Source organism: Sciurus vulgaris, assembly GCF_902686455.1.
Source record: "Sciurus vulgaris genome assembly, chromosome: 1".
Lineage (NCBI taxonomy): Eukaryota > Metazoa > Chordata > Mammalia > Rodentia > Sciuridae > Sciurus > Sciurus vulgaris.
This window is the reverse complement of record NC_136461.1, coordinates 8,618,836-8,632,464: the sequence shown is the minus strand read 5'-3', so window position 1 is coordinate 8,632,464 and position 13,629 is coordinate 8,618,836. Positions and strand designations below refer to the sequence as shown.

The window sequence follows — 13,629 nt, the reverse complement described above, 5'->3', positions numbered from 1 at the left end:
CCAGGATCCAAATAAACTACGTACTTGCCTTTGGAACAGTATCAGAGGAAAAAAGTCCCAAATCCTTCAAAGAGCACATTACTCTCTGATGGCCTCAAAAATCTGCCTCTAGTGACCAAATCTAATTCTTCATGGGTTGAGATAACCCAAAGTTCCTCACATCCAAGTTCAGCCTCAAATGGCTCCGCTAAGGAAATTTCCACCCCCTGGACTTTTTTCAGAGTGATCTGGCCATTATAAACAACATAGGTTTCATGCTGTATAGCAGCTCAGTCTACCAGAAAGAACCTTGTTTGTAAAGTGTAATAAATAAAGTCCCAGGCCTGCTGCTAACTAGTCACATTGAATGAAAGCAAATGAAGACATGCATCTGAATCCCATTGTCCTTGTCAGCTACACAGGAATAATGCTTGGCTTTGCCTGGCTGATTAAATAACATAGAGAAAGCTCAGAAGCATACATTCATGAATAAGTGAAGATTCAGCCATAAGCTTGCTCCGTGAGCCCTCCCTCAAACATTCATCAAAGTGAAACCTTCCAGAAAACAAACCCATAGCCACATCCCCCAGTATCAATATCCCTATTCTGTGCTCCTGGTAGAGGAAGTTCAAATGCCTTATTTTAAAAAATAAAATATGTCATGACCCATAATCTGGAATTAGTCATGTGCAAACAAACCATTCAGATTAAATACACTCCTTAAAACAAAGGAAGAAATGCACACCTTGGACTCCAATTATTCAGTGTGTGTGGTGTTCTCTTCCTTATTCACTTATCAGTCAAATTCTCAAGGAACTTTAAGGGGTCAGAGATAAAAATAAAGAACATTTTCTCTTCCATCTCCTGAGCACATAAATTTATATCTAAAGAAATTAAAGTTTGTGCCAAGTAATTATTTACTGTGCAATTTTTTTCTTAGCTCTATTCCTTATTATGATATGTCCTACTTCATAGAGCCCCCTGCATTCCTATAAGAATAAATGTCCACTGAGTATGTTACAAAATCCTGGGCCCTGCTTGGTAGAGGACAGAGCTCTTGCCCTGGCTTGCCCTCAGTGTGATAAACCCCCATGCTTGGCACTGATGTGCCCATATCACGTGCTCTGGAGTTTATTGACAAAGACAACTCAGCACATCACTTACTTCTGATATAAAGTGCAACTCTGCTCAATAGTTAAAAATATTCTTCCCTATTACTGAAGCAAAGTACTCACAACTGAGAATACCCCCATCCCATTCCCATTCACAAAAAAAAAAAAAAAAAAAATCGACGTACAAGGCAGTTCTTAGAACAGGAAAATGAAGCAAGCCCTCGCTGGCTGTACTGTACCTCTAGCATAGATCTGGTGCTCTAGGTTAGTCAGGCTGGCTGTACTCCTAGTTCTAAGGTAGACAAGGGGGAGGCCTGGCAGACAGGAGAGACAAAGTTAGAGGGTAAGAATAAATGCAGCGCGTAAGATCCACCTCCACACAGTAAGTAGGCGCAGAGAACAGTACAAAAACAGTGAGCATCGCACAACTGCAGAGTCGCCTCCCGCAACAACTGAGCAGGAGTGTCCTCGGCAGAGGGAACACACATTCGTGCTGGCCTCTGCCATGGAGGCCATGTCACAGCAGCAGGCTCCTGTCTTCTAATTAGGGAAAGAAAAGTGCACCCAATTTTCTCTTGAATTCAGAGAGGATTTTCAATGTAAAGCATGTTATGTTCTTAAGCGGCACAGAAAAGGTAAGGAAACCAGTCGGCACAGGTTTCAGTGGGGCTGCTCTCTTCCAAATGGAGAACCAAGTGGCAGTAGAATGCAGGCTCCTGGGGCCTCAGACATTTGAGGGAAGAGTCAGTCTGGGTTCCAGATTTAAGCAATCTACACTAAGGAGTTGTCTCATCGTGTTGTTTGAATACTAAATTGAACATGCAAATTTTCAGAACATTTATATTTGATATTGTCATAAAACGACCCTGGAATACAAAACTAATAAATTCCGAGATGTGCCAAGCCATCCAGGTTTCACCTATGGAATCTCAGCCTTACTGAACAAAGCCCACAATCACATCTAAATGAGGCCGATATTTTCTTTTCTCCACACTAAAGAAATACTGGAAATCAGCAGTTTCCTTGGGCTGAGTTTCACAGTAGGGGCTATTCCAAGGGCTTATTTTAAGGCTGGCCTGAAAAAAATTACAACCTTGGGGAGAATACGATTAAATGTTCTCAAGACGTGAAAGCTTATGATCAGTTCAACGAGGCTGAAATATACTGCCATCGGGAAGAAAAAGCCAGCGATGATTTTGGTAGGCCGCCTGAAGAATAACATCCTGCTCACAAAAAGAACACCACCTTGGAATTCTAAATAAGAAAAGACATTTGGAAATTTAGGTATATTTAGTTATGTGATTAAAAACACATCACACCTCTAATCAGCCTATATAACCATGAAAATCTACATAAATATAAACTGAGCTTTAACTTAGCATTGGCATTTAGCATAAATAAGGCAGCTTATTAACTGGAGAAAAGGAGAAGGAGAGAGGGGAAGGCGAGGGGGGTGGAGGGAGGAGACAGACCCTTCAACCACTACCTGAATGTCAGGCCCTCCTGGTACCTGCACTGACTCTGGATTAAAAGACCCCAGTACAAACAATACTTTCAGAGACACACTCTCTTGGACATCCCACGTGTTACAGAGATTACTGAGAGTCTTCTGGGTAGACTATATTATGGTTCTTTCACAAATAAACGGGAAGGCTGGAGGAGAGGAGAATTGAAGCTGACAGCATCTGAGCAGCCCAGTTCCTAAGCAACAGCCTTGGGATCCAGAGGCTGGGAACTCAGAGGACAAGCACAGCTGACGTGTTTCTGTCTCTCCTTCTAGAAGGACAGGCAGACAGAAAGCCCGCTTTATGCAGTCTGAGGAGAGGTGAACCCCCACAAATACTTCATACACTAAGCAGCCACCCTCCCATGACTGTCTGCAGACCAGGCGGAATGTGTAAGTACTCAGCAGTTATGAGAAGTCCAGCCAAGGCTCCTTGGAGAAACCGCACAGAAAGACTTGGGGCTGAGTTCAATGTGGGTGACAACGGCTTGTGACGGCGGTTGTCCGTCACCATCTCCCCAGCTATGAGGAAAGCAGAGCTCGTGGTGAGGCATTAAGTTAGGAAAGAAAACATGGTCGGCAAAGAACAGACTGACCCCTCTTCCCTCAAGAGCCTGGGTACGACAGTCTTTTACTCCTTATGAGCACCGCAGAGGCCCCTCTTAAAATCGTTCTCCATAGGGGATCTGCTCTCCATCTCTTCAAAGATACATGTGCAAACCTTCTAGCACTAACTTCAGATCTTAGAAGGGATGTTTTTTAAATCCAATAAAAAATACCCATCTACTGGAAAACCGACGTCTTGCCAAGTAAAAGAGAAACCAAGCAACAGATGGGCCTGACACGCTCCCAGGCGCACGTACCCATCCGCATCATTACCAGAACTTAGGAATTATATGTCGCAGATCCTTTCTCCCTCACACAGGTGGAATTAGAGCCCACTTAAAAGTTCAGTAATTCGTGTCAGAAAAATGTCTCTTGCAAAGACTAAAACAGAACAACAGAAGGTGGTCAGGGTTTTCAGTAGGTTTCTCCATGAAGAGTGACGGGTCTACTGAATTTCTCAGTGAAGTACAGCAATTCAGACGGACACCCGCAGATACAAATCTTACTTTGTCCAAAGCTCGGAGGGTCCACTGAAGAGCCCACCCAGTCTTCTGACTGGGTTGAATCTATCTCCTTGTCTTCTTTACAGTAGTCTGCCATCCATGATTCCTTGGTACTTACATACTGGTCTAAAAAAAAAAAAATATATCCCCAACAGATTTAAGAAGAGCAGTAGAAACAATGGAGAGTTCACATTGAATAATTTCAATTCAGCAAAACAAGTTCTTATGAAGTACCTCCCTAGACACTAGGCCCCTGCTGGATGCTGAAAAGTCTGGGCCCTGGAGAAGCTGAGCCCCAGGGAAGACACTCACGTGCGCAAAACACTCACCATGAAGCTACCCCACATGTGAAAGGTCATAAGACAGAGAGAAATAAAATGCCACGGGGCCCAGGGGCGGGAAGGACTCTGCTTTGGCAGAAGTGCTGGCGTGCACAGCAGAGTCCATCGTCAGAGAGGCAGGGAGGGACCTTTGCTTGGGTCTTGAGGAACAATCAGCCTAGGGGTCACCAAAAGGCTGGGAATGCAGTGCTTTCCAGGCAGAGGGAAGAGCACATGCAGGGACTCCAGGACAGGAAAGTCCTGGCACACTCGGGGAACAGAGTGCTCCGCCATGACAGCACAGCACACTAGGGAGGAGCACAGCAGAGCAATCTAGAGAAGGACGGGGCTGGTGAAGCACGCGGTCAGGGAAAGAGCAGGAGGAAGATAGTAAGAAACCAACTGCAGAGGCTGAAATCCAGCGGAATCCTCCTGAGCAGTTCCTTTCTCTGGGAGGAGAACTACAGTGGAATAGCAGGGGAGCAAAGCAGTTACCACGTGCTGCACCTGAAGGAAGACCTTTTAGACTAAAATATCGCGCTTTTTGGAACAAGGATTACTGGTTTCTGGTTTTCAATTCCAGCTCTTGCCTATTTAAAACCTGAGAGGCCCTAACAACATTTCTGGGTTTCACAACACTATTGGAATAAGGAATAGGTAGTGAAAAAAAATTTTACACCATTGATAATTAAATGTTTTGGAAGATATTTTTAAATATGCAGATGCGCATCATAAATACTAACAAGGGACTTTTGAGGCAATTCTTGTTTACTAGAGCTTTTCAAAGGACTACTTGTTTAACTTCTAGATTAGCACATTATGTAAAAAATAACAAAGGTAAAATAATGCAGTTTAGAAGGATAAGGTTAATTTACTATTACACTGGTGATACTGATAACCAAGCAAATCGATGAAGGAAATCTGAACATTTAAAATGAGGGTTCCACCAGGCATGGTGGCAAACGCCTGTAATCCCAGTAGCTCAGGAGGCTGAGGCAAGAGGATTGTGAGTTCAAGGCCAGCCTCAGCAATTCAGCAAGGCCATAAATAACTCAGCAAGACCCTGTCTCTAAGTAAAATATATAAAAGGACTAGGGATGTGGCACAGAGGTTAAGTGCCCTGAGTTCACTGCCTGGTACTCCAAAATAAAAAAAAGGGTGGGGGCGTAAAGCTGGGGGACCATGTTTTTGATCCCCCACACACTCTCCACTGACTCTGGTGGGCAAGGCGACAGCTACTCTAACAGCCCCAATAGACAAACACACTGCAGCAAGTGCACCATTTGCAAACTTACATGTCATCGCTCAGAAACAACTGCACAATTACACAAATCTGATCACGTAGACTAAGAAATCAAACAGTAAATGTGAACTTTCATAGCAAATATACAAAATGCCTGATGGTCTGATGCTGCTACTCTAATTTTAGATGATAGAAATATAAAAGATAGAGTGGTTCTCATTTACCACATCAAATCTACAAGTGTACATTTTAAAAGGATTATCAAAAATCTTTCAGAATACACACCATTAGTGTGAAAACCCTGGAAGCAAGTCATTTCAGAGTTAGGTCAGCGCAGTGCTTGACAGGGAAACAATAAAGGTAACTGACTCTGCCAAGGAGACCAGGTCAAACCACACCTGTAAGTAAGAGTATTCTGTGCATAGCCTGAAAAAAGGGATCTAAATTCACGTTCAGGACATTTCACAAATTCGGGTGGCCAAGCATTATGAGGAGAAAGTTCAGCAAGGTCACTGGTGTGTCCCAAGAAGTCCAAACTCTCGTGATCACTGAAAGCTCTGGCCAAGTTGAGGAAGGTGGCACATACTTACAGCCTCAGTTACTTGGGAGACTGGGAGGATCTCCTGAACCCGTGAGTTCTAGACAAATCTGAGCAACATAGTGAGACCCCCATCTTAAAACAAAACGAACAAAACTAAACTGTGAGCATCAACATATGATGCCGACTCTGGAGAAATGGGTCAAGAAGACTCCTGAGGCCAGGTAGGGTTCACCAGGAAAGCACCTTGAAAAACAGGTGATGCTGGACGGGCCAAGCACTTTCTCAGTTAGGAAGATAGTCTTCCATGGACTCGTGTAGAGAAAGGTACCCATCCACAACAGGCCACTGCACACTCACCAATTAGGACAGAAGTGATGTTGATATCCAAACGGGGTTTGGCCTTGGCCTCCAGCTTTAGTCGAGGAGGATGCAGACGACTAGCTGCCTGCTGTTGCCAGGATACAGAGCAAGGCCATGGCTCAATGAATGGCTCCCAGCCTAAGAGGACACAGGAGTGAGACATTTGTTCAGCAGGTGCCGAGAGCTCACAGGGACGTGGTTCACAAACCCTGGGCACGGATAGAGTGGAGCCTCACAGCTCCAGTTCAGTTTCACAACGAAAGCACCACCTCTGGCCAAGGCCACCCTGCAGATGTCTGTGCAGTGTAGAGGGCCGTAGTGCAAGCATATCAACAGCCCCCACCATGGTCTTCCTGAGGTGGCAGGAAACAGGCCAGGAGTACACGTGCCTGTTCCTCTACAGAGCAGGCAGGACCCAAGGAGTCTCCGGTTGGAAAAGAAATACAGCCACTTCCATGACGTTACCTTCCATGTTCCTGGCTATGGGAACAAGCCACTGGTTAAACAACAGATACATCAGGGGCTCATTAACTTAAGTTGCTCAAAATCGTTCTCTTAATTTTTTTATGTCTTATGTACAAAAAGAATTTAAACAACATACATGTGTAGCTTAAAGAAAATATTGTCACAAACACTCATACCCACCATTCAAGAAACCGAAAATTACAAGTTCCTTTGAAGTGGCAAGTGCCACACCCCCTTTCCTTCCCAGCAGCCCCCTCCCACCCAACTCCACGTAAGGAGCCTGGAGCTTGCTGGAGCTTTTAGTCGCTTCCTTGCTCCTCTTTCTCATTTCACTACACAGTACACATTCCTCAAGAGCACACTTATTAGCCTTCCCGTCTGTGGCTTCCCGGGACTGGAACCTGGTGCCCACTCTCTGAAGTTCCTCCTTTTGCTCAACAACGCGTCTCTGGGCATCTCCCTACAGTGGAGGGGCGAGGACACCTTGGTCTTCGCCACTCGACAGCAAGCCACGAGAGCATGCACGACTCGCGTACTCATTCTGCTTCTGAACGACGGTCGTGTGACTCTAGCTTTACTGCTCCAAGGAAGAGCACGACCGCAGTGGTGTGGTCCCTGTCCCCTGGTTCTCACAGGAAGGGAGACTCCAGGGCACACGCCTAAGAGCAGCATGGAGATACACTGCTGAGCTGTTTTCCAAAGCAGTAGAACAATCTATGATCCTACCAGCAGGAACACAGCACAGAGCTGCACCAGTAGGTAGGAGCGTCACAGTTTCTGCGTCTGTCGGTCTGTGTGCAAAGCAGGGTCTCTATGATTTAGAGAAGGCCTTTCCACGGTCAGTCGACTTTTAGGATTTTTAAATCTATTTATTCAATCAGACACAGTGCAAACCAATCCAATTCAATACACAGAGGTTGTGTATTAGTCCTTCCTTGTTCCATTTGGCATTTATTGATGTGAACGAGTTCATACATCTTTAAAAGTAAGCAATATTTGGATTAGGAAAATAAATGATTCTCAGAAAAATAGCTACCATATGCCCCACAAGAGCTGCTCTTAAGTAGGAAGACCTGAGCCCTTAAAGTCAAACATTTTGAACAACCTAAGTGAATCCAGAGCAGAGGGAAAAATGTTAACTACGATAAAAATTAAATGTGATACATGTAAGTGGAGGCTTCAGCTCCGCCGACGTGGACAGCAACGCCACCTGTGGCTGCAGCGGGTCTGCCCAGCAGTCCTCGCGGTTTTGTCCACACTGGGAATCCTGATGGGAGCATCTTTAAACTTTCATAAGGCAAAAAAGTTCATTGTTCAACCACTCGGCCCTGACACAGGACGCTTCTCAACCTGGACCTGCCTGAGCCCTGCTGTGGGTTAGGTACAGTCTGTCCCCAGAGCGTGTGTGTTGGAGGCATGTCCCTAGTGTAGCAGTGTGAGAGGTAGTGGGAGCTTTAAGAATGGGACACAGGAGAGGTCCTCAGGTTACGGGGGGCATGCCCTCACAAAGGGTCACCACAGTCTTTGAGACTTGCAAGAGCAAGCTGCCGTGTAGCAGGAGCCTGCCCCGCACCGCTCTCTGGCCTCCTGTCTGCCCTGTGCTCTCTCCACTGCACTCTGCCATGCAGCCTCCACCACCTGGTTTTTCAGCCTCCAAATCTATAAGCTAAATAAGCCTCTTTTCTTTATAAAGTAGCCTGCATTCTGCAACAAATACCTTGTTATAGCAATGAAAAACAGGCTAACACAGGCCCTTTCCTTTGTCTTTCCAGCAGGAGGAAAGAAATCTTGCAGTATTATCCAGATATGCATTTGGAAAAACAGCTTGCCCTGACCAACTGTGTTTTATTTAGAGAGCAGGTGGGGCAGAATATACATCATCACTGACTCAGTACACTTCTCATCGAACAAACAGGTTCCATGGGTAAAGCAGACACCTGAAGTGTAAAATGCTTATAGACATAAATCTCCCTTGAAACTGAACTATTACCAGGGCCAAGCAAATGATCCTTTACTACTGAGCAATATCATGTTCTAAAATGAGCCAAACTCCAAAAGCAGGAAAATCTTATAATCATGCCAGACACGGTAGCACATGGCCTATAATCCCAGGGCCTCAGAAGGCTGAGGCAGGAGGAGCGCAAGTTCGAGGACTGCCTCAGCAATTTAGTGAAACTCTGTCTCAAAATTTTAAGAAATAAATAAAGAGGACTAGGGATGTAGCTTAGTAGTAAAGAAACCCGGGGTTCAATCCCCAGTGAACCCTCCCCATCAAAAAAGAAAGAAAGGCCTAACTACGAAAACCTCTTTTTAAGAATCAGCAGCAACATATCAGGTATGTGGAACAGGAATTCCCCGTCTTATGGACTTATGCATCACTCATTCTTAATCTTTCCCTGTCCTGCCCCATATCCGCCCTTTCCCACATGTAAAATTTATGTAGCAACGAGCCCAGGCAAATATTTAAATTCACTATTTGAATCCCCTAATAATATACACCTTCTACTGACCTGACAGAGCACGGTTGTAGTAATCTCCAGAAAGGGTGAAGTGGGCATAGCCTTCGGGGCTGGTTCTCACATGCTGGAGAAAATTCAGACCTGCAAGGAGAGCAGACCTGACGGCTGGCTCGCAGACCCCACTGGGATGCCGGCTGCGGCCGACACCCACAGCACAGGAGAGCAGCAGATCCTGACAGGCTGCGCATCTCCCGCCATCCATTTTGATTTTTAAAAACATTGCACTCCTCAATATTGTTCATCATGATTGCTGCATTTCGGGCACACTCCTAAATGTCATGCTGGAGGCAAGGCCCTCCTGTGCCTCCCTCCAGGCCCCACCCTGGCACGCAGGTGTATTCAAAGCCTGTTGGAATGTAAGATACTTCCACCTGAATGTATGAAAAGAGGGCAGTGATAAGAACAAGCATGTCTCGATGAATGCTGTTCAAATTTTAAGAGTACAGGTGGGTGCAGTGGCACACACCCGTAATTCCAGTGACTCAGGAGGCTGAGGCAGGAGGATTGCAAATTTGAGGACAGCCTTAGCAATTTAGTAAGGCCCTAAGCAACTTCCAAGACCTGGTCTCAAAATAAAAAATAAAAAGGACTGGGGATGTAGCTTAATGGTAAAGTGCTCCTGAGTTTAATTCCCAGCACACACACACACACACACACACACACACGATTAAGATTATCATAGAAAAACAAGAAATCATCCAATTATTCTCTACAGAAAAGATGTTCATAGAAATGGCCAAAACCCTAGTTGTTACTTTTAATAAGTGTCTCTGGGAATGCCTGGAAGCACAAGGCAAAGAACAATCTCTCTGAGATGCAAAAGGACAGATCAAAGCCCCAGAGAAGGCTGGCAAGACACAAATAGAATTGAAGTGAACCAGCCTGAATTCCCATCGACCCTTCTCAAAAGCCTTCTCCCATCTACCTGCAAAGAAGCACTGCAGAAACAGCACTCCTGCCCCAGACCCCATGCTACCACAGGACCACAGACACGTGCACATGTCCCACCACTCAGGAAGCCTCCCAAAGGAGATGCCACACTGAGCTTTCTAATAAGATTCCGATTTTATATTTTTTATTCTCACGAGAGAAACAAGGCAGCAGTAAAATTTTTCAGCTTCTCTTTAACTGCCTTGGTAACAGTATTCACTGCTATATTCAAAAATATAAAAAGACAAACAAGCTGGAAGCGGTGGTGCACGCCTGTAATCCTAGCAACTTAGGAGGTTAAGGCAGGAGGATTGAAAGTTAAAGGTCAGCCTCAGCAACTTAGCTAGACCCTGTCTTCAAATGAAAAGTAAAAAGAGCTGAGATGTGGCTCAGTGGTAGAGTACCCCAGATTCAAGCCCCAGTACGGGGGTGGTGGGGACAGGACTCATAAGCAAAGTGGAGAAATCAGGACTTATTTAGCTAGAGTTGTTAAAGTAACAGAAATTTTATCTATGACAATTTCTATCATTCCTAAGTTATAGGCTGAAGGCCACATATAGCAAATAAATACAAATTTCTGTAAAATACACATAATGAAAAACATATATAAAGCCGTTATTTAAATCTCACCCATACTAAGAGGAGGACAGCCAGAACAATTCAGCCACCTCTGAAAATACCCTAGAGGAGCCCAAAGGACAGCACTCACGGGAGAAGGTGAGCTCGGCCAGAGGGACATCGCAGTCCATGCAGTCATCGATGAAGCAGATGCACACACTCTCGGCCTTAATCTCCACCCCGGAGATCCTTGGGGTGGGCACAGCCCCAGGGCCCTCGTGGCTGCTGGAGGCCAGGGAAAGAGACCTCAGAGGCTCTGCGTTCTTGAACAACCAACTTGCTGCCTTTTTCAGTTGGCCTTGAGAGAAATTAAAAGGGGATCAGTCCCACCAGTTCCCACAGCTACCCTGGCAACTGGGGAAACAGAGCAGCCTGGTTACGTAGGGACCTACAGGCAGCCCGCGAGCACCTAGACCCACAAGCATCCTCGATGCAACAGTGAGGGGAGTGCCCTGCACTCCTGTCCACCGTGCCCCCAGGACTGGCTAGAGTGCCTCCAGGCGGCCGCCCTCCTCTCCCACGACATCTGTTGAGACAGGAGCGATGGAGCCCCACACTCCCACAGGCCCACAGGCCAGAGCACAGAGGCCCGAGCGGTGGAGGGCACGGCTGGGGCGAGCAGGCCCAGCTCCAGATCCTGTTCTGCACTCACCAGCCACTGGACCCTGAGCAGGTTACTTGATTAAATGAGCACACGCCAACTTCCCAGAGCAGAGCCTCGCATGTAACACAGGCTCTTTAAACAGTTTTTACTATCATCTTTACTACTGAAGGAACTAGTGAATAAATAAATAATAGTTAGTGAAGAAATAAAAACAAGGAAGTCCAAAGGTTCTTAGAACTTTGAAAAAAAGTGCCTGAATTACTAAAGAAAAACTGAAAAGCATAGAAAAAAATACACATTAAGGAATAAAAAGTTAATTAAAACAAACATTAATGATGACTGGGTAAAAAAAAAGCTAAGAAACCAAGATCAGGGCCGGGGCTATAGGTCAGTGGTAAAGCACTCGCCTAGCATGTGTGAGGCACTGGGTTTGATCCTCAGCACCACACAAAAATAAATAAAGGTAGTGTGTCCATCCACAACTAAAAGACAATAAAATTTAAACAAAAAAAAAGAAAGAAAGAAAAAAGAAACCAAGATCACTGGTCCACCTTGAGTTTTTCAGGATGAAAGGTAATAGCTGATGTGAACCATGGCGTGAAGAGAGAAGCATTTTCACACGTAATTGTCCAGAGTGTAACCTGGGTACACTCTGTCTTAGAAAAGGACTTGTAAAATTCAGGTAAAAAGCCTGAAAAACGTATCTCTATCTTTGATCCTCTAGTATTTACAATAAATCTCTCTACCAAGGAAATACTTAAAGACATAGATGAAAGTTCACACCAAAAAGTATTGATTACAATACAATATTAAAAGAATCAAAAAATAAGTGAAGAATGGTTAAAAAATTCATAATGACATGGAAAGATACTTACATAATATGAAGTATATCATAAAGAAATTTTAATTTGATATCATACTATTTAAAAGTTAATAAAATTCTATTTGCAATTATTATGGTTTGGATGTGAGATGTCCCCCAAAAGCTCACGTGTGAGACAATGCAAGAATGTTCAGAGGAGAAATGACTGGGGTGTGCGTGTCTTAACCCAATCAGTTCCTTAATCCCCGATAGGGATTAACCGAGTGGTAACTGAGGCAGGTAGGGTGTGGCTAGAGGAGGTGGCCATTGAGAGCGTGGCTTTGGGGCATATATTTGTATTTGGGAAGTAGCGATCTCTCTTTCCTGATCATCATGTGAGCTGCTTCCTTCTGCCACACTTTTCCACCACAACGTCCTGCCTCACCTCAAGCCCCCAGGAATGGAGCCTGATGTCTATGGACTGAGACCTCTGAAACCATGAGCCTCCCGATAAACTTTTCCTTCTCTACAATTATTCTGGTTGGTCTTTTAGTCACAACAGCAAGAAAGCTGACTGAAACAGCAATAGACTAGTCCCCACTTACCCATGGATTTCCAAAGACCCCTAGTAGATGCCTAAAACCACAGATGGAACCAAACCCTATAATTTAGTCCTTTTCCATTTTAACTAAGCACTTACTGTGGGCATGACTTTTGCAATTGGAGATGTAACAACAGAACTAGCACATTTTTCTTTTTCCTCTTCACAATTCCATGGCAGATTCACCCCTAATGGATATCTTAGCAACCTCAGATTATGGGTTTTTTTTTTTTTTTTTTTTTTTTCCTTTCCTCACTTCCTCACTCTCACCTTTTCACTTAAAGGAAACACAGCTTTACAGCTTCTCTTTGGCATATCTGAATTGCCATCACTACCCTGTGCTTTGGGGCCATTAAGTTAAATAAGGGTTACTTAATACAAACACAGTGATGCTGTGACACTCTGGTAACAGCCAGCTACTAAGCGGTGACTGGCAGGTAGCATATACCGCACAGATACACTAGTTAAAGAAACGATTCCTGTCCTGGGTAGGAGAGAGCAAGGTTTTAACACACTCCTCAGAACAATGTGCAAGTACAAACTTATAAATTGTTTATTTCTACAATTTTCCATTTAATATTATCAGACCAAAGTTAAGCACCAAAATCAGAGATTGTGAAACAACAGGTAAAGGAGGACAACTGTATAATCTATCGAGATACAAAAGTGTGTGTGTGTGTGTGAGAGAGAGAGAGAGAGGGGGGAGAGAGAGAGAGAGAGAGAATATGTGTGGATATACATAGTACCTAGAGAAATAGAGAGAAAGGGGAACCCACAGGGAGCTGTAATGTAACACAGTGGAAAGAAGATGGGCTTTGGAGTCGGGAAGACCTGGCTTTAGGCCTGTACCCTGGTGACCTCAGACAAATCTGAGCTGGTTTCCTCACCTGAAGAAGGGATAGTAAGGATACTTCTAAGCGCT

At 44.7% G+C, this 13,629-nt stretch overlaps 1 protein-coding gene across 5 annotated transcripts in view; it reads right to left on the bottom strand.

Annotated features, from left to right (window-relative positions):
* The window catches only part of VPS13D (vacuolar protein sorting 13 homolog D), a 247,996-nt gene that overhangs the window by 139,233 nt on the left and 95,134 nt on the right, over positions 1-13,629 (bottom strand). For 3 of the 5 annotated variants that reach the window (XM_079142502.1, XM_079142503.1, XM_079142506.1), the window contains 5 exons: positions 10,792-10,998; positions 9,144-9,233; positions 6,166-6,306; positions 3,708-3,830; positions 1,331-1,405 (listed from right to left, as the gene is read on the bottom strand). In XM_079142502.1, coding sequence (XP_078998628.1) covers positions 1,331-1,405; positions 3,708-3,830; positions 6,166-6,306; positions 9,144-9,233; positions 10,792-10,998 — 636 coding nt within the window. The remainder of the gene's footprint in view (positions 1-1,330; positions 1,406-3,707; positions 3,831-6,165; positions 6,307-9,143; positions 9,234-10,791; positions 10,999-13,629) is intronic. The other 2 variants (XM_079142504.1, XM_079142505.1) reach the window with 1 other exon arrangement.